This window comes from Lagopus muta, chromosome 5 (assembly GCF_023343835.1).
Source record: "Lagopus muta isolate bLagMut1 chromosome 5, bLagMut1 primary, whole genome shotgun sequence".
In the NCBI taxonomy this organism is placed as follows: Eukaryota; Metazoa; Chordata; class Aves; order Galliformes; family Phasianidae; genus Lagopus; species Lagopus muta.
In genome coordinates, this window is record NC_064437.1 from 12497458 (window position 1) to 12519996 (window position 22539).

At 37.4% G+C, this 22539-nt stretch overlaps 1 protein-coding gene across 27 annotated transcripts in view; it reads left to right on the plus strand.

The window, feature by feature from the left end:
- The window catches only part of ADGRL2 (adhesion G protein-coupled receptor L2), a 175763-nt gene that overhangs the window by 87849 nt on the left and 65375 nt on the right, over nucleotides 1-22539 (plus strand). For all 27 annotated transcript variants that reach the window (XM_048943716.1, XM_048943718.1, XM_048943715.1 and 24 more), the window contains one exon: nucleotides 14734-14947. In XM_048943716.1, coding sequence (XP_048799673.1) covers nucleotides 14734-14947 — 214 coding nt within the window. The remainder of the gene's footprint in view (nucleotides 1-14733; nucleotides 14948-22539) is intronic.

Consider the following 22539-nt stretch of genomic DNA (forward strand, 5'->3'; position numbering starts at 1 on the left):
GCTTCTGCATAAGTTGACTATAAATGAGCAGCATGGACAATTTGTTTCAATATCTCTCTAATTTTTCTGTTTTGCTTCCTGCCATCTTTTGCTCAATATAGTTGGTAATCTGTGAGGAAATGCACAATGCGTTGACTTTATTTCTTAGTAGAAGACTAGCAGTTGTAATTGCAAAGATAGGCTATTCAGATAGGTGATGAAGATGTAATTTCACTAAAAGCTAGTTTAGACCAATTAAAATTAATAACCATTTCTCATAACTCCGGCAGAAGGAAACTGGGGTTTTTGTGTGGGATGTTTTACAGATACATACTGAAGCGGCTTTTGAGCTCAGAACTGGTCAGACCCTGCAGCTGGCCCAGCCCAACCACTGGGCTCTGGTGGATGGTACTTGGTGAGGAGCTGCCTGCTCCATGGCTCTTAGCTGTCTGCAAGTGCAGATGATAACTGGAAGTTTAGCTTGAACCTAAGCACAGAGGTAAGGACAAAAAGATGATGGATAGAGTCTGTTCAAACAGATGATATAAACGTTCCAAAGAATTGACAAGTCAAATTGACAAGCTGGAAAACAGTTTAGAGGAGAAATAGCAGGTTGCTATGGCTTCCTACCAACAGAAGAGACTGAGGTATTTTTTTCCACAGTGGATTATGGTGGAGCAGGGGCTGGGTGTTATTGAACTCATTCTCCAGCATGAGATGGTGCTGGGAAAGCCAGTCAGATGACATTAGGAGTGATGTTCAAACTCTTGCTTAAAAGAGAGAGGTTGTCATGGAGATGCTTAGCCCTAAAGGTTCAAGATCACTTAAATGTTGCAAAAGACATAAAAATAAGCGGGGTGCCATCATTGTGTTTGGGTATCCAGACTAATTTTTCAAATAAGAATAAAATAGTAGTAAGAGTGTGCCATAGTAAATTATCTGTAAATCAGCTGAAGGCCTTTTTTTTTTCTTCTGATGGATGCTGCATGCATATGTGGCAAATGAACATGTTTATGCCCAAATGGCACATTCACTGCTTTTGCATTATCTTTCCTAATGGAAACCTTGATTTGTCTTTTTCATGGTTTTTTTTTTTTCCTTAAGGTTATTGAATTGTAGTGGCAAATGCAGTGATACAGTCACTAATATGCATTATTGTAATTGGCTGTAATTAATCCATAATTGCACCTTTTTAACAGGGATGACAAGGACAAGTTATTAAATGATGTAGGAATAATTCTTCGTATATACAATTTAGCTTTTAATCTGGAAGAGGTATTTGGATTAAAGAATATTTTGGGTGGGTGAGAGAAGGAAGGAGTCCATTTTGGTCTGAATTATCCAATGATGCTGTGATATCATGACCTATTTTGTCAAAAAACTCAAAGATGATTTTGTCCAACTTCACTTTCAAAAAACCTACATCGTACTTCCAGGTAGGGAAATATGTGGAGGGAGTTGCATTCAGTTTGGGAAGGGTTTATTCTGCTTTGAGCTTTATCTGGAACAACCACTTAATACTTTTTTGTGTTGCAGATTTACAGATCTGTTGAACAAAAAATTTTACCAGTGTTCTTAGTTTATGTTGGAATACTTGAACATTGCAGCAGAAAAATTGTGTTGCGTTGTTTTCTTCAGATGCTTGGCTTATGGATTAGGAATTAAGACCAGATTTATCCTTTATTAAAATAGCAAGATGACAGTCAACAAGTTGTAGCATTTCAAACAATAATCAGTCACAGACCTTCCTTTAGAAGCCCTTTTGGTAGTGTTTATCTCTCTAGTTCCTAAAGGGAGATTTTCTTTTTTCTTTTTTTTTCCCACCTAACAATCTTGTCTCACTGGATTTTCTCTTGCTTAAAGATAGCTGGGAACATAATGTACTTGCCTGTTGTTCCTCCTATTTCCTTACTTTGAAGATACTTCCTTTAAAATCTTTCAGGATTTCTTGAGGGATGAGATAGGGACACTAATATAGCATTTTCCCTCTATTGGCCTTCCTGGTGTTGAAGTGCTGGGAACTGTGTATGCTCCAACTTTTGTGTGTGTCCAGCAGCGATGTGCAATTCCACCAAAACCAAAAGGAAAAAACAACTTTAGGTATGTTTATAAAAGGTAATGATCATTGTAGGGGGAAAAAAGACAGTAATGCAGTCAGCTAATTAAATGGGTTGGCACTGAATCAATTTTAACCTTTTCTGCTCTGTTTTTTGTTGTTGTTGAAATGTTCATTTTGTTTCAAACTTCCTTTTTCCCTATGTACCTCTTTTCTATAGCCATCTCACATATCCACAAGTAAAACAGGGAACAATCTCTGATGGGAAGACATGCTTAGGAAGTGGGAGTGCCATGGCAACTGTGGAGGTTCCTGGGACTGTGGTGAGCTGAGATAACCAGGCTCAAGATTTGAGCAACAGTAAATTAGGGGTGCCCATCTAGTAAACACAGCTGCAGAAACCTTTCAGTGCCACAATCAAGCCAGTGAGTCCCATTTGTAATGTCAAAGGTGATGGAAGCATGCTGGAGTCCTGCAGTTAGCTGCTGTGCAGGTTGGAGGAGTGGCACCAAATGGTGGGCGGCATTGCGGCCTGTCTGTCAGGCCTGCGCCATGCTAGGTGCAGGGCTGCCGGTGAGGAACAGGCAAGCTACTTCTTTAGTCTCTGACCAGAATGCATGATAAGGCTCGATGTCAAAAAGGGCAAGATTGGGCTCACAGCAATTATGGCAGAGGCATACTAGTTTCCTTGACAACCAGATTGAGGATTCTTTGTGATTTATTATTTGCCACTTCAGACTCTCTTTCTCTGATTTAATTAAGGAAAGGAATTTCCATAAGCCCCCTCCCTTCCAAATCTGAGTACCCCTTACTATTGTTATGACTAGCCAAAACCATCCCAGACCGATGCTGCTTTAAACTGGCTGCAAATCGGACTCAGCATTGAGCTTTTAGAATTTCAGGCAGGTTGTTCAGACAGCAGCTAACTGAAATTCAATGAGTATTATGTTGAGTGATGATTTGTTAATCTGCGCTTACTAAAAGGCGTAATAGACATCTGCATCACCACTTCTCCCTCCCTGCCCCCCACCCCAGGAGTTTTTCAAAGGCAAGGGACTTCAACAAATGGCGCTTTTCTCCGTTATCCTTAGAGCTGTAGAGCTCCAAGACAAAATAGTATTTGTAGGCACCGGTTTCTTCCCTTGTTTTGGTGCTACGTGATCTTTAAGGTACTTTCCAATCTAAGCCATTCTATAATTCATGTTATTTTCACCTTGAAGGCCTTATTAACAATAGATCAGCCACAACTGTGTACACTAATAGTGCAGTCTGAGGTTTTTTTAGTGTACTAATTGCACACATGTTTGAAAAAGAAATTCTTTTAAACGTGGTTTAAGATAGGGAGTACTGTTAGTTTGATCTAACGTGTATTTCAAGTATGTGTTTTCCACATTTATAAAGCACTGGCTAAATCATGATCTGCAGGGCCTATTCTAAATTTAGTAATTCAGAATAGAATTTTGAACACAATTTAGGTAATAGAGTTTTTTTAATTTAAATATCATTGGCAAATCTGTGTTGTTATATTTCAAGACTGAAATTGGGTCCTCCAAAGGGCATTTTTTTCTTGAAGTACTTTCCTGGATTGCATATTTTTTTATTTCGTATTCAGCATGAGGTGTCTGCTGCATTTAATAAAATAAAATGAAGGTCACAGAAGATCACTAGTTTTTCCATAATGTTTCCCAGTGGATGACTGGAAAAAAAGGTAGCAATTGAAATGGGTTGAGGATCCTCCATGCAGACGATATAGAAAATCTGTTACATTCTAAAATTATAGGGAGGGATTTTAGTTTAGTTTTCATTGTGTTTATTTTATGGTGACTGTTGTTTTTGCACAACCTCAGTCATAACCTCAAAAGTTTGTATGTGTTTGGTTGGCTTTAGTGCAGGGTGTTCCTGAAGTAAGTCAGTGGGTGTTGCTTATCCTTCGGATTGAACATGAAGCTCATTGAGTCCCTAAAAAGACTGAGAGTGGCTCAAACTTAAGCTCACTAATACACGTAGTCCTAGATCACTAATGTACCAGTGCCCATTAGGCTCTTGAGAGAAATGACTACTGAAGATTCTTCTTTAAAATGGAGTAGCATAATGAAGCTCATTAATGTATTTTTCATTAGAACAAGAATATTGGGCATCCAGGTTAAATTCTAAGGAATCTATCCCACAGGTTAATGACAAAGCTCGCAATGACATTAGTGGTGCAGGATGAGAACTTAATTGGGATAATTAAGATTCTCCTTACCTAAAATTCTGTTATTTTCAAGTAGATAAAATATTGTAAAATGAACATTGTTCATTTTGATGAACAAAATGTTGCGTCTCAACACCTCATTCAGAGATGATAGCATTTCAGTGAGAGATAATATTATTTCTGTATTTTCTCTTTGATTCATAAAGTACCCTTGTCACCTTCTAGAGGCTTGTGCATGTGAAACCATCTTTGAAAGAAGCAGGGCTCTGTCTGGTTTTGCATTTCCAACTTTTTCTGCATTAAGTTTTTAAAGATAACATGGGCCTTGCATTACTGAAACTGATAAGAATCTGATCTTCAAATTCAGCAGGGGCAGAGAGAGTGAATAGGCATTGAGCTCTGCTGTGGAATTGTGTTTAGTCTCTGACAAAAACTTACTTTGGAGTAGCACAGACTTAAAAGAAATAATATTTGTACAAAATAAAAATTTTTAAAAATACAGCTTCTTTACTAGGTGTTTTCAAGGGAATCCGAATCCTCAGTTATAAATGACTGTCAGAATGCCTAATTTAAATGGTTACCCTAACACCTGCTCATTCCTGCCTCCTTTGAACACCCCTAACCTTCTCCATTCCTTCTTGGCTTTCCCAAAAGATTAGCAATTCCCTCCTCAATTACACTGCCATCATGGCTGCTTTGATCACATCTCAGCTTGCTCTGGAAATCATCTCGATTAATAAAACTCAGCACTGTTGGAAAAACAACAGTGTGTGTGCATGGATTGACAAGTTGTGGAACCCTGGCAGGCAGCTGAATGGGGTGGGGTAGGACCTGCAGTCTCACTGCTGCCTCCCACCCGGCCATTAGCTTGCACATCATCCCCTCGGACTTGCCATAGCTACCCGCCTGTTTGTACACCTAAATTATGTATCATGAGAACGTGGTACTTTCCATAGGAAAGTGATGTTTTGTTGTGAAGAAAAGTGAAGCAATTGCATCTTTTATACTTCACAGCTGCCTCCTCCAGAAATACTTGCTGTAGACTCTTAGGGAAAGATGTTTTTAAAATAGAACTGTGACCTGGTATGGTGAGAGACTGTAGAATGAATTAATTATTGAGGAAATTTACTTTCCACATCTGTATAAACAGTATAGTAGTTCTGCCTTGCTTTCTGTTATTATCCTTCAACATTCTACTGTATATTTTTTTCCTCCTTCTATGATGCAATTTTCCTGGTTCTTTATTTCATTATTGGTCTTACTAAGATCAATGAACAACACTGGAAACATGGTCTTTCAGCTATTAGATGTGTACTTCTAAATAGCAGTAATTAGTAAATGCAAAGTTTTCCTTTCTCTAGTGTGTTACAGTGTGTATTCATCCCTTTTGTGACTTTCTGATGTAAATAGCATCAATTATGGAACTCTATCACATAATTAGGGAAATTGTTTACTTTGTCTCAGCACACGGGTTTCAGTAATCCTGATTTTTCATTTGTTTCATTTGAGCACGCATTAGATAGTTCTCTTGAAAACTGAGAATATTTCTTGTTCTCGTTTTTAACACTTGTGGCAGAATAAGGAATGAATTCTGATAATAAAAGCAGAACTGGGATTCAGAAGTCCTGAATTTGAGTCCAGGTGGAATTTAGCCTTTCTGTCAATGTATCTCACTCATCCTTTGTATCTGTTTGCAAGAGGCCTATGGATATGTAATCCCTTTGTAGGTCACTAACAGCATTTGGACAGAGTTGCAGAGGTGCATATTTCCTTTATTTATCTGGGAAATGGTACCTCTGTTGCTATTATTACTCCCTGCTGTGCAGGGAGCATGGAAGAAATGTGTATATGCCTTACGACTTCTTAAATCACCTTTTAATTTGTAAACAAATGGTTTCCTTTTTTTCGTGCAATTTATTATGCAGAGAATGCTGTCAAGTATCTATGCAGGATTACTACATTATTCCTGGAATTTGCCAGAACTTTAGGTATATTTTAAAAACTACACATGGTATATCCTCCTCTTCTCTCTAACAGTCTTTCAGAAATCCACACATTTCAAAGAAGGTAAGGTCAGGAAGAAAGCCTTTCACTCTGACAGGCATTTTCTGAGTATTGCTTGCTACTCTTGTCTCATATCCATTTGGGGGAATATTTGAAGTGACAGCACATTTACCTTCAAGTAGATTTTTCATGTTGTTCTTCTACTTGCTTTCAAAACGTATGACTGTGTGTTTTGGGTTCTCAGTTTCATCAGTGGGATCTTAAGCCTTTGTTTCCACGGTCATCTTTCTACTTCTGAGTCCTCGGTAATATTTTGGAAGCTATACTGAAGAAGAAGGGGTATTGCTCTGCTGTTTGTATACTCATAAGCACTCTGTAAATCTGAAGTGGCTTGCTGTCATTAAAATTAACCACGTAATTTTCCCACTGTAAATTATACTGTGACAATTGACTCCACCCCATCATTTTATTGAAATGAGAGAATATATGAACTCTTAAATTGTCACTTGGTTCCACTTCTAATGTATACATAATTCTGTTTATAAACAAGAAAATGCCCCCTTTATGATTTTATAACTATATTCTCTGATGTTATCACACCTCAGCATTTGTACTGTATTTATTAAATATAAATATAGTTGTAAACAATTATCAGATATTTAATATTTTTAAACCATTACTTGTTGAATGTTGTATTTAAAATGAGCCAAAATGTAAGAGTCAACCAGTTCTCTGCATTTTAGTGAGTTTTGATTTTTCTGGCTAATCTACTTAGGAATCACACCATTGGTTATCACCGACACCACCGTGTCATCTGGAATGATTCAGCTTTCACTCGTGTGCTTATTCCCAAAGCACTGGTTAATCTCTGCATGGTTTCTGAGGTGATGAGGCCTTGGGTTTCTTCAAAATGGAAAAGAGAAACACCAAAAATGTGTCATTTTTGTGAGCTGATTGCTCTAAGTACTACTGATGGAAATCATAACCCTTTCTTCCTCTTCACCCACCCTCCCTCAACAGATGGTTTCCAATAAAAAATGATTGAGGCAAAGGGAAATACAAATTGTTGTCCAAATACATTTTTATAGAAAATAAAAGAATATTTATTTTTACTCAGCTACCAGTGTCCTGTGCAGAGGAGGAAGTAGTTCAATGGGAAATCCTGTTGACACAACATTCCTGACACATCACCCTTTGTGTGTCTTACCTCCTTGTTTCAGAGCTTGTTTCTAATTCAGAAGCTTCTCCTTCCTGACAGGTGGTGTGCTTAGTGAGTTCACAGTTGGTAAACTGGAGATAACCTCCAGGAGGGGGATTTACCGAGACCATGGGACTTATTTGCCTGGAGAAATTTTGAAGCTGCAGTGTATTCAGCGGTGAGAAAGAAAAAGGGTAGTGCTTTCTGTGAGCTGGCAAAATATCAAGTATGTGTGATGTGAAGGAAGAAAGGAAGGAGATTCTTGCAGCCTGAGAACAGACATCTGGCTGGCAAAAGAAAAGAAATATCATTGACAGATGAAGACCATTTCAAACAGGGATAATTTTAGATCAAGAGGGCAAAGTTTTGCTCTTGCACATGGAGCTCCCCCTGAAAGGGATGGGAAAGGTGCATGCCGTTGAGAATAAAATTTGGTTCTAAGCGAGAACCGAACAACATGCATATTTTTACACTAGATATTTAGACTTTAATGTTTAGATCACATGGTTTCCATCTGCCATATGTAGGCATTGCTAACACGCTGCCAGGAACCAGGCTCTGGTTTGGTGACTTTCATTAAAGGAATTAGTGGTTTCTTTCCAGTTTCTGTGTGGTGGGATTCAGAGTGCAGAAGCCCATTTTCACAGTTTAGCATTAATTAGCACTCTTGTGGCAGCCTCAGCAGGGAGGTGAAGGATTAAATGGGCATGAAGACCAAACTATCTCTTTTCCCATAGTGGTGATTTCTTCAAAATAGAGTTAAGAAGTGATGAACTAAAATGGGGAAGATTGCCCGGCTGCTGTCTGGCCGTTCTTGTTCCAGGTGATTGAAAGACTTCAGTCTGCAGTTCTGTCAATGTAGCACACTTTTCCCTCCTGCTATTAAAAAAAAACGTCGACAACAGCAACAAAAAAAAAAAACAAAAAACCTCAAACCACAAAAAAGCCACCACCACCAAAAAAGGGAAGGAGATAAAATGAGAGCAACTTGGAGAGTCACATTCTCACCCTCTGAATGAGGGGTGAGAGATGTTTGGGAAAATTTAAAGGAGGTCTTTGCCAACCATGTGCAGGAAGGATAGACACATTAAAAAGCTAAGATGCTGCTGCTAACTTATGATTTTGCTGAATCATTCAATGAGGTGTGGAAGGCAGGTGTAAGCCTTAGCTTTTTTTTTTTTTTTGCTGAAGAGAGCCTCACAGGGATATTTTTGAGAATTGCATGGAGACTGGAAATGCACGAGGAAAATTGTAATAAGTTTCAGTGAACTGGAAGACAGGACTCGTCCTGGTGAGTCAGAGGGTGTAACTTAGGCTTTGTCCTGAATTTCATTAATCAGCTGTACCGTGCTTTGTGTTTGTGCACACTGAATATTAAGTATATAATTACAGAAAATTACTTAGTGTTGTAATTCTGCTGCTCACGCTGAAATTTGACAGAGATTTTTAAAGTTAAAGGTTTTTTTTTTTAAGGCTAAATCAGTCTAATAAGTTGTAAAAATTGATCATTAAAAAGCCATCGTTAGTTACTTAATATTTCTAAAAGCTCTGACTGCTAGCAAACCCTATTTCTGTTTTGCAAGAGATAGGTTTCCAGATTTCAGTCAAATAATTAAAATATGCCTGAGTATGTCTGAGAAACTGAATTCTGGAAACCAGTGCTAAAAATCATCCCTCACAATTAATTTATTCAATGAAATGGTTGTCTTGCTTCAGTGTAATTTATGTGCACATTTAAATGATCAAGTGTGTTCATTAGGGCTTAAGACCTCTTTGTTAAAGTTCCAATTAAGGACGCACTTTCATGTACATTGTTTTCAGTTAATCCCATTTTTATGAATGGGTTAAAAAAAAAAAAGAAAAAGTCTCTTCCTAGAAAATAGATTTCCTTCAATAACTTAATAACTAATTTTTTTTTTTTTCTCTAGCTGTCCCCTGCTTGCATCATCTTAAATGAAAATAATGAGTCTATACTTAAAACCGCAAAGAATACAGAATAGTTTTGAAATGATCACTTCCTGCCTAATTTTATCCAGACTGGAACAGTGGGGTTTTGTCTGTCGTGCCACAGCTCTGGCTGTTCGTGTGCTATCTGGTAGCTTTCAGTGAAAGAGGAACAGAGTGCTGTGAACTCCAGACCTCTGTGCAGTATCAGAAGCTCTCACTGTGCCAGTGTAATCTTTTAATAGACATGCTTGCCAGAAGGACTTTTTTTCCCCTTCAAAGACAGAATTAGAAAGCACAGTTGTCATTTTAAATTGCATCTATCGTTGTAGTTGTTGGTAGTGATCTGCTGACCAGTATTGGATAATTTAAAAGCTGTTTAACAAAATCACACGCTTATCTATATGAAACGTATACGGTGCTGAGAGATAGAGAGAAAAGCCTCCCTTGACATACATAGTTCCTAGGATTCTTTAGAAAATGCAGGAAGCTGAAGCTTTTTTCAAGAATTATAAATGCTCTGCAGAGCCCATGTTTAGAATTTACACGATTTTCAGATGGTGAAGTGTGTTCGGCTGCCCTGTGTAACATCTGTGCACGCGTCTGCACCTCACCAAGCAACTGAAAGGATGCTGAGTGCAGGTTTTACTGGGCTCTGCGTTTGCTCAACCTATATTATTGAAATTCTGCCCAAGATGCATTACTTCATCTTGTGTCGAACTTGAACCATCATGTTTCGTGATTTGGTAAAATAAAAGAGATTGTGAAAGACACAACTGTAAACATTCTGTTTCAAAAGATGTGTTCTTTTTAGAAGACCTTTCTGTTAGAGCCAAATAACACAAGAAGCAGTATTTCCTTGCTCACTGAGATTTTATATATATTTCTGCAAAGATTTGTTTTGGAACCTCAGTTCTTCCAGTATCTGCATTCTTTGAAATAATGTTATATTTCCATGTTTACTCTCTCAGTGCTTTAAGTTTTAATCAAAGGTTCCTCGCTTCTGATGTTGAGAAGTACTGATGTTAGCCTGTTTACATTCCAGTATTTTTCCTCTGTATGGGGTGAACATTCAAATGTAGTGGCTCCTTTTCGCTTTTATCTACCAAACTTAGCACACACTCTTATTATTGACAGCTCAAAAAGATGGAGTGCTAGTGGGCAGGAAGCTGTGAATTATTAACTTTCCTTTGGACTTTGACAAATTTAGGTTATCTTTCTATAGACAAATCATTTCTTAGTAAGGAACCAGTGGTAAATAAGGCACTGCAAATTTATATTAAGCGTTTTTAGCCAAATGTGAATCTGATATATTTCAGAAACACAGTTCTGAGATACATTTCTTTTGTAGGAGATGTATGCTTTAAATTCACAGACTAAAGTACAAGAGGGAAGATTTTTATTTGTGATGTTTCATTTTGATATTTTTTCTCAGTGTTTCCGTATTGATCAGTAAAGCATTAAAGAATGCTTATTACCACTAAATATCCCCTCTACCTTTTTTCCTTAAAATGGTGATTTTGTAAAAGAAGTTTTTCTTTTTTTCAGTAAAGAGCTCAACTGATTTGTGAGCAGATAAAATGTGCAGGAAACATGTTTGCCAGGAAGTTTTCTTATAATCAAAACAGTCAGCATGACAGAAACCATGCTCTTTTTTTCAGTAGCTATTATTCTTCCTTCATTTAAAAAAAAAAAAAAAAAAAAAGCAAAACCCATACATGTATACAGCTGAATCAGAGACAGCATATGCAGTAGCAGATGTGGCATTTGGTAATAGATAAGTTATAGATCTTATGTGGGTTCCTGTTCATGATGTATGCAAAGTGCCAGTCCTGGCCCTTAGAAGTGTTTGTGGTGATCAGGAAGCTCTTTACAGGGACACTCCTCCTTTGATGTCATCGCTCAGTTTGCCTTGAAGCAATTAGCACAAGGATGGAATGGTGATTTCAGCTGTACGGGACACCCAAACAAAATATATTTTTGCAAGGTATAGCGAGGCAAAGCTGAGCAGGCTGAATGCAGGTTGGTTAGAAAATACGATGTTGAAAGTACTCATGAGGAGTTGCACTGGAAATACGAATTTACTGGTGACAACAGTAATTATTGACAGAGCTACATGCTTATGTCTGAAAAGACCTGGAATAGTGCGGAACTGGGCAGCAGTGTTAAGATGCTGGTCTTTCAGGCTTCCATCCTGTGGCAGTGCATCTGTTTATTGGGAATTATCTCCTGAATGTAAATGAATTTCAGTCCTAAGTCATTGCACCTGTTGCCAAGAGGTATTTATTCCAATCACTTGCCTAAAGCACAGGGAGTTATTGCTTGACATTTTATAGCTCCAAAAAAAGCTGTCGTTTCAAAATCATTTGTTCAGAGAGGAGAAAATGGAGCAAAACAGTTCATTTTACCCTAAGCACTGCTATTTGGCAGTATTCACATTTGCACGGCACAAAGCTGCAATATTGATTTTTTGCTCACAGGGCCTCCCACTAGTTCTTTCTTCGATTGTCAGGGTTGCAAGATGGATTGAATTACACTTTGCTTGTTGATATGCTTATTTTTTTTTTCTTTGTTGATAGGGAAAGATTACAGATAAAGCTTCAGAATAAACATCGCAGCAGTTTTGTTAGTGGACTTAAATTTTATTTATTTTATTTAGTTAAAATTCTGTGCCATGACAATTCCTTAGACTAGTCTTCCCACCTAACACATGCTGCATTGTTTGGTTCTATTTACTGCTGCTTTTGCAATATTGCAGGTACATAACAATCTCTGGTGTGTCCTGTGTTGCTGGTGGTGACCTAACCTTGGTGTAGTATTTTGAATATTTGTCCTAATACGGAACTTCTCCTAGATGTCTGCAGGGGGAAAAGTTATGCATGTTGAAATACATGAACAGTGCTTTCAGCAGTGCCCAAATGCTGCAGATGTTGAAGTCGGATTTGCAGGAAGCTAATCTCTGCAGAAGTATGGAATTCTTGTCTTTGAATTCATCCTGTCTGAAGTACTGGCTGCGCTGCTGGGTCTACAGGAAGGGTTTGATGCTCATCACAACCAGCTTGGTATGGTTGTGTCAGCCTGGCACCGTACCTATCCATATACTGGACCTCAGGGTTATCAGCCTGCAGCCTCTCCTGTTTGGCAGAATTCCCCTTTGGGCAGCAGAACTAGTGATTTCACTTTCCTTACTGATGGAAACCTGAAGGCAGGGCTGTGCAGTGGCATGCAGGGGGCTCCCGTGGGAGGATGCTGTCTGAGCCCCTGCTGGAGGCAGCTCTGCTGTTTGCAAGGTGTGCAAGCAGCATTTCTGTGAGCTGGAGGGTTCGAGTTTTATGGGGATGGTGTTAAATTTGACAGGATTATTAGGACGTAGGAATGGCAGTCACCAGCAGCATTGCTTTTGGTCCTGCTGTGGCTGTCTTGATGGTAATTAATCAAAAAACTGCTGCATGTTTGTGTGGTGTGGGCCTCGTTTGGGCCCCTCTCCGTGCCTATTTCATGCCCTCGGTGAGCTGTGCACAGATTCTGTCTTCATTGTATTAATTTGCTGCATGGGAGGAATGCATAGGGTGTTAATGCGATAGATTCGCATTTCAACTCTTTAGAGCTTTCAGCTCATGATACTTCAGCAAGCCTGTAATAATAGCGTTTGTTATTACATGTGACATGTTCAGCCAAACCTTCAGCCAGAAGTGCATTTTAAATGGAATTGTGCTTTCCACAGCAACATGGTCTTTTCTCTCATTAGCGAATACTAAAGCACTGGCAGGGCAGCAGTTCCCCCTTTTGCATAGGATGCATAAAATTTAAAAGAAGCAAACTCAGCTGCGTGCAGAGAGGCTGGGCGCAGTGTGGCCTGGTGCTCATCCTCTGCACATCATCCACTTGAGCATTAGTCAGTGGTGTTACAGAGAGGAAGACAGGTGGATGGGAAGATGGCTGCTAGGGAGCCATGTCCTGACATCAGCATGGCAGTTGCCAGCAGCACTTCCTCAAAGTCGTAGCAGATCATCACGTTCATATGGTAGGAGTTTGAATCTACAGATCATTAATTCAGCAGAAAAAGTGTCAGCCTCTGGTTCATATGAAAATTTACTATCAAGGGGTTATCTCAAGTTATTCTTGATCTTTTTAGATCCTAGCTTCTTTGCCTCTTCTAACGCATCAGACTTCTTTTTTTTTTTTTTAGTAAAAAAAAGCTTATTTTCTTTGCTTTCAAAACACTGTAGAGTTCCAACTTTGTATACTTACTAGATGTTTCTCTTTGCTGTCACAACTTGTCTCCAACAGCCTGCACTGAAATATTAATGGCCTTGTGCTGCTCTCTGAGGGCAACTTTTTAAAAAAAAAAATAAGGAAATACGTGTAATTCTGCTGAAAATTTATCAGAGATCATTTTAAAGATACAGGTATTTATCACTTACCGTGTTACTCAGCTTGTCCTCTAGTTCTTGGTAGTGCCCTCATTTTGTAAGAGACAGAAAGATTCTATTTAATAATAATATACCAGTAGCTATGTACAAGGGATTGTACGGTTTTTTGATATTGTATGTATGTTTTCTATAAATTAATATTACTTCATTAGAGAGAGGTTACCTATTTACTAGAATTTGCTCATGCAGAAAAATGTGTTTTCAAAATAAGAATTCTTTGAAATACTTTTTTGGAGGGAGAGAGAGATTCTATATAGTGCTCATCTGCAGTTTGTTGTACTAGTCATTTATGCATTTGTTCAAAGTCTTTTTGCTCCTCCTGTGGTTTAATTTCTGTAAAACGTATAGCAAGAAGTGAAGTTCAGTTAGGTATCAGAATATATATTAGATCTAGTGTTGCAGACATACCCATGCTGGGGACATAAAGTAGATGAGCAAAAGAAAGTGAACTCTTCTTAGGAATGGAGATAAAAATTAACTTGAAATGGCTTTGTTTCTGTGTGTGGGGGTTTTTTGTTTGTTTGTTTGCTTTGCTTTGTTTTTTAAATCACTTCTGTTTCTTCAACTCCAGCCTGCTCTACTGCTTCCCACTTTCCAACGTGACCTGTCTGTGCCCAAAGCAGGGTGAAAGAAGCAGGGAGAAGAGAGGTGAGAACAGGAATGCACAGTATAACCTTGCAGGCATGCTGCCTTGTCAAGGGTTAGAAGTAGCGAAGAGGAATTTTATCTCTTCCCAGATTAAGGACACAGCAGAAGTGATGTCAGGATGTGACAGGTTCATGAAGGCTGCTTCACTTGGTAGCGGGTCAAACTGTTTAAAGGTGCACTTCCTTTACCTCTAGCATACTGTTGAGAGTTACTGCCTATGCCACAGAAAAAAAATATATATCCTTTAAACTCAATCTCATTTGTTTTTCTTCTTCAGGTTTCAGCCGAGCAGCACTACCATTTGGTTTGGTTAGGAGAGAGCTCTCCTGTGAAGGCTACTCCATTGACCTCCGGTGTCCAGGAAGTGATGTTATTATGATAGAAAGTGCTAACTATGGACGGACAGATGACAAGATCTGTGATGCTGACCCTTTCCAGATGGAGAACACAGAATGCTTCCTTCCCGATGCCTACAAAATTATGACACAAAGGTAAAAATATATACGTGATTTTGAGGATCAAAGAGAAAAAAATCTTAAGTGATACTGTACAAAATACTGTATTGCACTTCTAAGTTTGATATTGAGACAGTTTATTTCTATACAGTAGTATTAGAAAGAGTTAACAACTACTAGTTACAATTAAGGAAGTTTTTTTAATTGTGTGCAAAAGGAAAAAGCAAGAATATAAGTGTAAGGAAAATGAAACAATTCACTTACTTGGAGATTCCTTATATTCTTGTCTTTTAAGTTGTCGGAGAGCACTTTGGTATTCAAATGGCTGTAGCTTCTACAGGTGATGGAGTCACTGTACTTAGAGGTGTTCAAGAAACATTTGGATGTTGTATTGAGGGACATGATTTAGTGAGAAATATTGGTAATAGGTGGATGACTGGACTGGATGATCTTAGAGGTCTTTTCCAATCTTGGTCATTCTGTGATTCCCTGACAAACATACATATTTCTTCTGAAAGCAGCTAATAATGTGCTTCCCATGCACATAATTCATAAAGTAGAACATGCCAGGATGACAGTATGTCATTATACATGTGTATGTATGCATACAAGCACATGCTATATTAGCTACATTAGATGTTAGCGACAGTGACTGTCATATAAGATGGAGGATGAGCCAGTACAGAATTTGCTTCAGAACCAAGGTACAAAGAAATTCTTGTACTGTAGACTGCATATTAGCTTACGTCCACTCATACTGACAGTTGTCGAAGTGTCAGCACAAATCATTCACTAGCATTTTTACTCATTAAACTGAAGGATATCCTAAGACTACATAAAATGTATTTGGCCTTCTATTTTTCTCTACAGATAAACAAGAAATAAAATAATAAATAAAATAAAACTGCTCATAAGTTGAGGGAGCACAGTGAACAAAAATATTCAGGGTTAATGGGAGGTTTTTCTCCCATACGGTAGAGTAAAATTAAGGATATCAAGCCTTTTATTCCTGTTCTGTGTTCAACCTGTGACTTGTTCTGTTATCTGTGAGGGAAAAGCTCCATTGTTTAGGTAATAAAAAGGTGATATAACTTCTTTAAATCATGTTTGAATTATCATTTTGTGGTTCTAGTTCGTTGCTGTTAATTAGATCAAGCCAGATTTCCATTGAGACTGCAGCAGCAGTGTCATCATCTTCTAATCTGTCAACTCCCTTTGAAACCCCTTTCAATTGCTTTTGTAAATGTAGTGCCTCTCTGTAGACTTCCTTGTTGTGTAAAATGCATGTTGTGTTTTGATCAAAGTCCTCCTTATGTTCACTGCAAATACACAGATTAAGGCAGTCAGAAACAAATACAGAGGCACAATCTTGCTTAAAGTGACATGAAACTGTTACTGGAAAGCTGAAATTTCAGTCCTCCCCTTTCAGTTTATCAACTGTAGGTTGATGGTAGCAGACAATATTTTTGAACTTCCTTGCTCTTCTAGTCTTACCCCTTTTTCAACAGGCCAAAATAAATATGCGATGGTATGCGATCGTATGTATGACATTGATTCAGCCTGTCTGTGCTCAAGAAGAATTTATCAATTTCATTCTATTTCACTGTCTGAAGAAATGACGAAGATTGTTTAATGTGCTGCTTTCTATTTTTGTGTGGCATTTATAGTAATTGGAAAGTCTTGTTTCATGGTATTCTTTCTTAGATCCTGTCATTAAGTAGGAAAGCTTGCTTCCTTTGCCTTATTTAATCTTTTTAGAAAACTGGTCAATTTATGCTATATTGAAAGCATAGTAGAATGCTGAAAATGTCTTATGGAAATATTAAAATTCCTGCATCTCATCTATTTATTGTGGATTGTAATTTTTTTTTTTTTTTTTTTTTTTGTAATTTGTTTGTTTTCTAAGGCAAACTATTGTTTGGCACTCCTTTTGTGTCCTTGATCTGTTATCTAAAAGTATCACATCAGCTGTTTTTTGATGGCAGTAAGTGCTTAGGAAATATCTCACCTGAAGGACTGTCAGACTCATTGGTTTTCTTTTTCCATTGACTAGAAAAAATAGTTCATCCATTAGAACAAATGAACACAAAGAAAACTTTTTTCCATACCTTCAGAAATAAGCTGCAATGGTTTCTACATTGCTACTTAACATCTTAGAGTGTTTACTTTTAAGGATTAATGAAATGTTTTTATCGCTTCAGACAGCTGTATCTTTACCACTACTTTTCACCACTCTATTTTAGATCTGTACTTAAAAGTAGTTGAGTCAATTATTAAATACTCATCATTCATTTGCAACATTACTCCACAGCTTTTGTAGAGCAACTACATTTACTCTAGTTACAATGCGAAAACACTAGCTTAATGAGATCAATACTGTGAAATCTAAAGATCGAAAAATAACATGAGCTTTTTTTAACACAGCCAATCACACCTGCTGCTATGTTTTGAGAGATTTTGAGATTCTAGCAAACTTTGTGTTGCATCAGCTCCTCTTTATCTGAGAAACTTCAGCTATTCTCCCTTCTTTCGTTCTTTTCTACAGTTCTTAGAAGATTTTTTACTTAATGTTTTCCTAGGAAGCCCAGCTAGAACACTAATGACTTCACTGCTATGCTTTACCTTTATAAAGTGGTTATTAAATTTTTAGTTCCTGATTGAAATTACTTCCCAATTATTCTAGAATAAAGTCTTCCTCATGTATTTAGATTCTAAACTTCAGAGTAGCATGGGTAAAATTGAAGCTTTGAAGAAAAGGGACTAGACCTTTAGAAAATCCTTCCCCCCTCCCATACTTCTCTGATAATTAACCCCAGTGTTTGTATGTAGTTAAGTTGGAGATCCTACCAGGATTTAAGGCTTAGCATAGAAATAAACTTATTTCTAGTATATTTGGGCAGTCAAACTTCTTGGTGCTCTGCTCTCCTTTACCAGGTACAAATTTTTCCTGCTTCCTTTCTGTTTTATAAAGGAATTACAGGAACAGGGAAACTGAAGATGTAAAGCAGCTTGAGGAAATGACTGCAGTTGCTCACTCGTAAGGTGTGTTCCTGCGGCTGCAGCTAGAAATTGTCACAAGACTTTGAAGTCAGTAAGGCTGACTAATACTGCTCTTTATAGACGCAGCAGAGATTTGAAAATTAACAGGATAAAATTTACTTACAACCACTTCCATTGTTAGTAGATTGCAGGTGGATTGTTGGAGTTATTTTGAAACTGCCTGGGTGTTGAGGATGTTCTGCCTCCAACCTCCACTTCAAAGCCCCGCTCTGTGAGCTCCAGCTGCACCTGGGCATGGTTTGCTGTTAGGACAGGCACTGAGGATTTCATACATACCACACACTCATTGGATTTCTGTTTTATTAGCTTAAAATAAGAACAGATATTTGAAAATACGTGTAAGTACATACTCAGTACATTTCAAATGTTCAGAAACATTGCGTATGCAATTTTATATTTTAACACTAAGCTGCAGAGAAGCTTTTTGGCATGGTGGAACCTCTCTTATGAATTAAAAATGGATTTTTTTTTTTTAAATAAAAATAATTTTTCCTAATCCTGAACTTTTTGCTCAGGAAAAGTTCCTGTTTATTTTAAAAATTAGACCCCTTGACTACTTTTATGGTTTCAGTACAGTGAATTGAATTTTTTTTTTACCTGTGTGTTTAAATGCTTAGTTAGGCTGGCAGATACAAGTTACTAACACTGAATCTATGGAATAAATATACACTGAGGCATAATTCAAGCATGTGGAGTGTTGAAAGCTCAATAAATGTTGACTTCAGGACAAAAAGCATTGTTTAGTAGCTAAAGCTACTTTGAGGTTTTAAAGAGGAATTTCTGATCTGAACTTTGACACAGAGACCATAGTTGTAATCATTGAAAAGAAGAAAAATTCCCTATTCTTTAAACTACAAATTTTGCATACATCATTAACAATATAGTTTTACAGTTGATATATTCAATTTATTACTGTTTTGTCACAGAAAGTTGCATCAATCTTGCACTGTGAAATGGTCTTGAAATTTTCGTGTTAAATGTATATGTATCATTCTTCCATATTCAGTAACTATCATTTTCTTTCTTAACTATGCACTAAAAGCAAACTCATTGTAATACATAAGCATAAAGATAAAAATATATAAATTATATACATATTATTATAGATAAACTTGGGGAACTTTAGTTCTTCAAAATACCATTTTAAAACTTTACTGTAGAAGGTAAACGGATTAAAAAAGGCATAAATCATTTCCAGCAGTCAGGATGTTGTCTGATGCACTCATCCTGTCCTGTCCCTAGCCTGTGGAACACTTGTACCATCCATTACCATGTCCATCAATGACAGTAGTGAGCAGTTCATGCTTGCGTTCTTGTTATTGTGAACTTTTCTCATGTGGTAATGCTCATAATCTGTTAGATCCATCATAAGTCCGCAGGCCAGTTGAACTCAAGTGAAGGTCTTCAAAATGGAAGTGGAGCGCCTTTTGCCCACAGGGTGATCTAGAGAAAGGTTAAGGAAGGGCTGAAACCATTCCTTTTTCTGAGGTGTTGTTTTCTACTTAATCCCTCCAACATGAGGAGTGGGGAAGCAGGGATATTTGTTCTTTTTTATCCATTTACATGTCCAACAAACACACAATTTTAAAAATACTTTAAACAACTGAGAGTTAAGCATTTTTGGAAGAAAGCATAATAAGTTCTTGTTTGAAGAAAACACATCTTTGGAGTGTTTTGTCTTTTTCCTGCTTGTCAGGTCTGCAGTAGAAACACTCATACTGTCTTAGTTTTCTTCGAAGTGAAAACGATTTTGATTTCTCACCTAACATGAGTGAATACGGAAGATCTGCCAGTAGGCTGTTGGCTGGGAGGGACAGTAGTACCTCTGCTGTAACTGATTAATCTCCCTCATCAAAGTGAAGCAGCCTGGGCAACACAAACCTCAGACAGCACATCTTCTCTAGCAGAAAGCAGAACAAGCTATGGGGTCACTGCAGAACAGAATTAGAGCTCTGGCAGCATTTCCACAAAGAAGCATTTTAACAGTATTATGCCACCCACTTGCATTTCTTAATGTGACTTAAGACAGTTTTCCTGGGCAGGATTTGATCCTCTGCCCTTCAAAACTGCCTGTGTGCCCTTGAAAAAAGCCTGTAATTGTGGTAATGGTGCAGGTTTTCTTTGGGGTCTGCCAGGTTCAGACAAGGCTCTGCTGACCCCTGCTGCCATTCATGCTTTTTCCCTTGCATTTCCTTCTGTGGATGGAGATTGCCTCCCTTTGCTACAGATATTATGTTGTGGAAAGTATCTCAGAGCAAGGGGTATACCTTGACTTTTGCTATTTCTGATCATTAAGTGCTTGCATTTCTGTCCTTTCTGTGTCAGAGAAGCACCAGTATTGATCACAAGATAGGATAGGGTGATGTGTGGAGGGAAATTCTCGGAATTCATGTGCTGCAGAGCAGCTATGGTATTTGTGCACATCTCATCTGTGAGGTTCTCCTTTTGCTTTGGCATGCCAGTAGTATCACCTTCAGCTTGCTGACAGCAGCCTCTCTAAACGTTTATCATACATATAAGGCTATCAAAATTTGATATCTGTTTTAAGTATCCTTAATAAATGAAGGTTTCTGCTCATCTGAAACAGACATAGGTCCTTAGTACAGCTGCCACCCCATCAGTGTTTTTCTGCGGAAGAAACTTAAAATGCTCTTTATTTTTTTTTAACTGCATATTTCACAGTACCAGGCCTTGGCCTGATTGATTTTCTGTTTTGTTTTGTTTTCCTGGGTGTTAGTCTCAAAACTTAGATATGACTCACAGAGAGAAAAAGCAGTAATACACGTAGCATATTTTCATGAAGTAGGCATAATCACAAAGCCTAGAATATTCATGACGCATACCATAGTCCTTGGCTTTACTGCAGGAAAAAAAACTGGAACAACCATGACTGAGAATAACCTTATCTAACATTGTTCATTTTCACGGTCATTAATGCTTAATATGAAAGTAGTAGGTCTCGTTTGCTCATTAAAAACAGTGTTTGATTTTTTTTTTTTATTTTTTTTATTAATGGAGTTGTTCCACCGTGGTATTACGTAGTTGATTAAATACAAACCCTCAAATTCTAAGGTTCTGAACAGTAAGATAAGGTGGAATAGCTTTCAGTGGTACTTACTAGTGTTTTTGTGGTGTGTTCTCTTATTATTTTCTGCAGAGGAAATTATGTTACGCATGTTCAAGCACACACGCGCACTACTGTAATCACAGCATTGGATGAGCTACAAAGAAACAATAAAAGAATCATTGATACCAACTAATGACATTTAAAATTTAGATATAGTTAAAAAAAAATTGAGTTAATTATTTTGCCAGGGTGTAGCTTCGTATTTTACTTAGTATTTCCATATATATTTAAATTGCTTTTATTTCCCTTATTACTGGCAAAAAAAAAATTCAATCTCTTCTTAGGTCAGCATACATCTTGTCTAGCAAGATGGTATATATGTATTCATCCCTTTCCTTGCTCTTTATGTGTTAAAGTAAATATAAATATCTATATATGTGTATACATACATTTCTAATCATTTTATAGTGTTGTGTATTTGAGTACTGCATCAAATAGATTCTTCAGACTGTGGCTTTCTTGCATTTATTTTTTTTCAGATTTCTGAAACGATCTGTGCTAGCTGTATGTACTGCTTAGCCTACAACTAATCATATATTATATACTTCCATTATTTAATTACCTCTCTTGAAAATTCACAATTGTGAGGATTTGACATAAGCAATGCTGTCTAACCTTCAGCACCTTGTAGTTGAATATTACTTTCTCTTGGACAAAGTTATGTGACTTTTTATATAGTTTCTGAATTTTTAGTGTAGCCCTGAGAAGTTCCAGTTGCATTCATAAGTTCAGTATTAAAAAATTCTAATTTACTTATATATTATTACTGTGTCAAATACAGTTCATATGGAATAATGCTGTAATAATTGAAGCCTATTAATTCCTCCCACCTCAATATATCCTCTGTAACACTGAGCCAAACCAGGCACGTTATCTGATAAGTTGATTTAGGACTTTCTACATGTGTTCATATAACCATTTATCTCAACCCTTGCCGAGGAGACCTTTATTAAGCTGTGATGACTGCTGAATATGAAATGTAACCAAGATTATTTTTTTATTCAAATATAATTTAAATATTCATCAAAGAGGAGTTATGCTTGAAACTGACAGAGACTATTAACATCAAAAAATATAATTAACTGCACTGGGTATCATGAAGCAGAGTTAGCCAAATAGCCGAGAGGTCTAATTGCTCCAGAGTCTGAGAAGCAATAGTTTTATTTTATACTGTTGCTGTGGAATTAATAGTGATGTGGTTTCCTATGCGAGGCAATTAAAAGCTGCCTGTTAAGGTTCATTGCACTATAGGAAATCCGTTGAATATCACTTAGTAAACAGAACTGAGATGGAAAAGGTACATGAAGATGGGCAGAGCAGAGTATAGATCGGAAATTAGGGTAGATTATTATGAATTACATATACGTAAGTAAATTATGGCTACTTGCTAGTATCATAAAGCCAGCTCTCAGAAAGAAAGTGAAAAGTTCATTAGTAACAC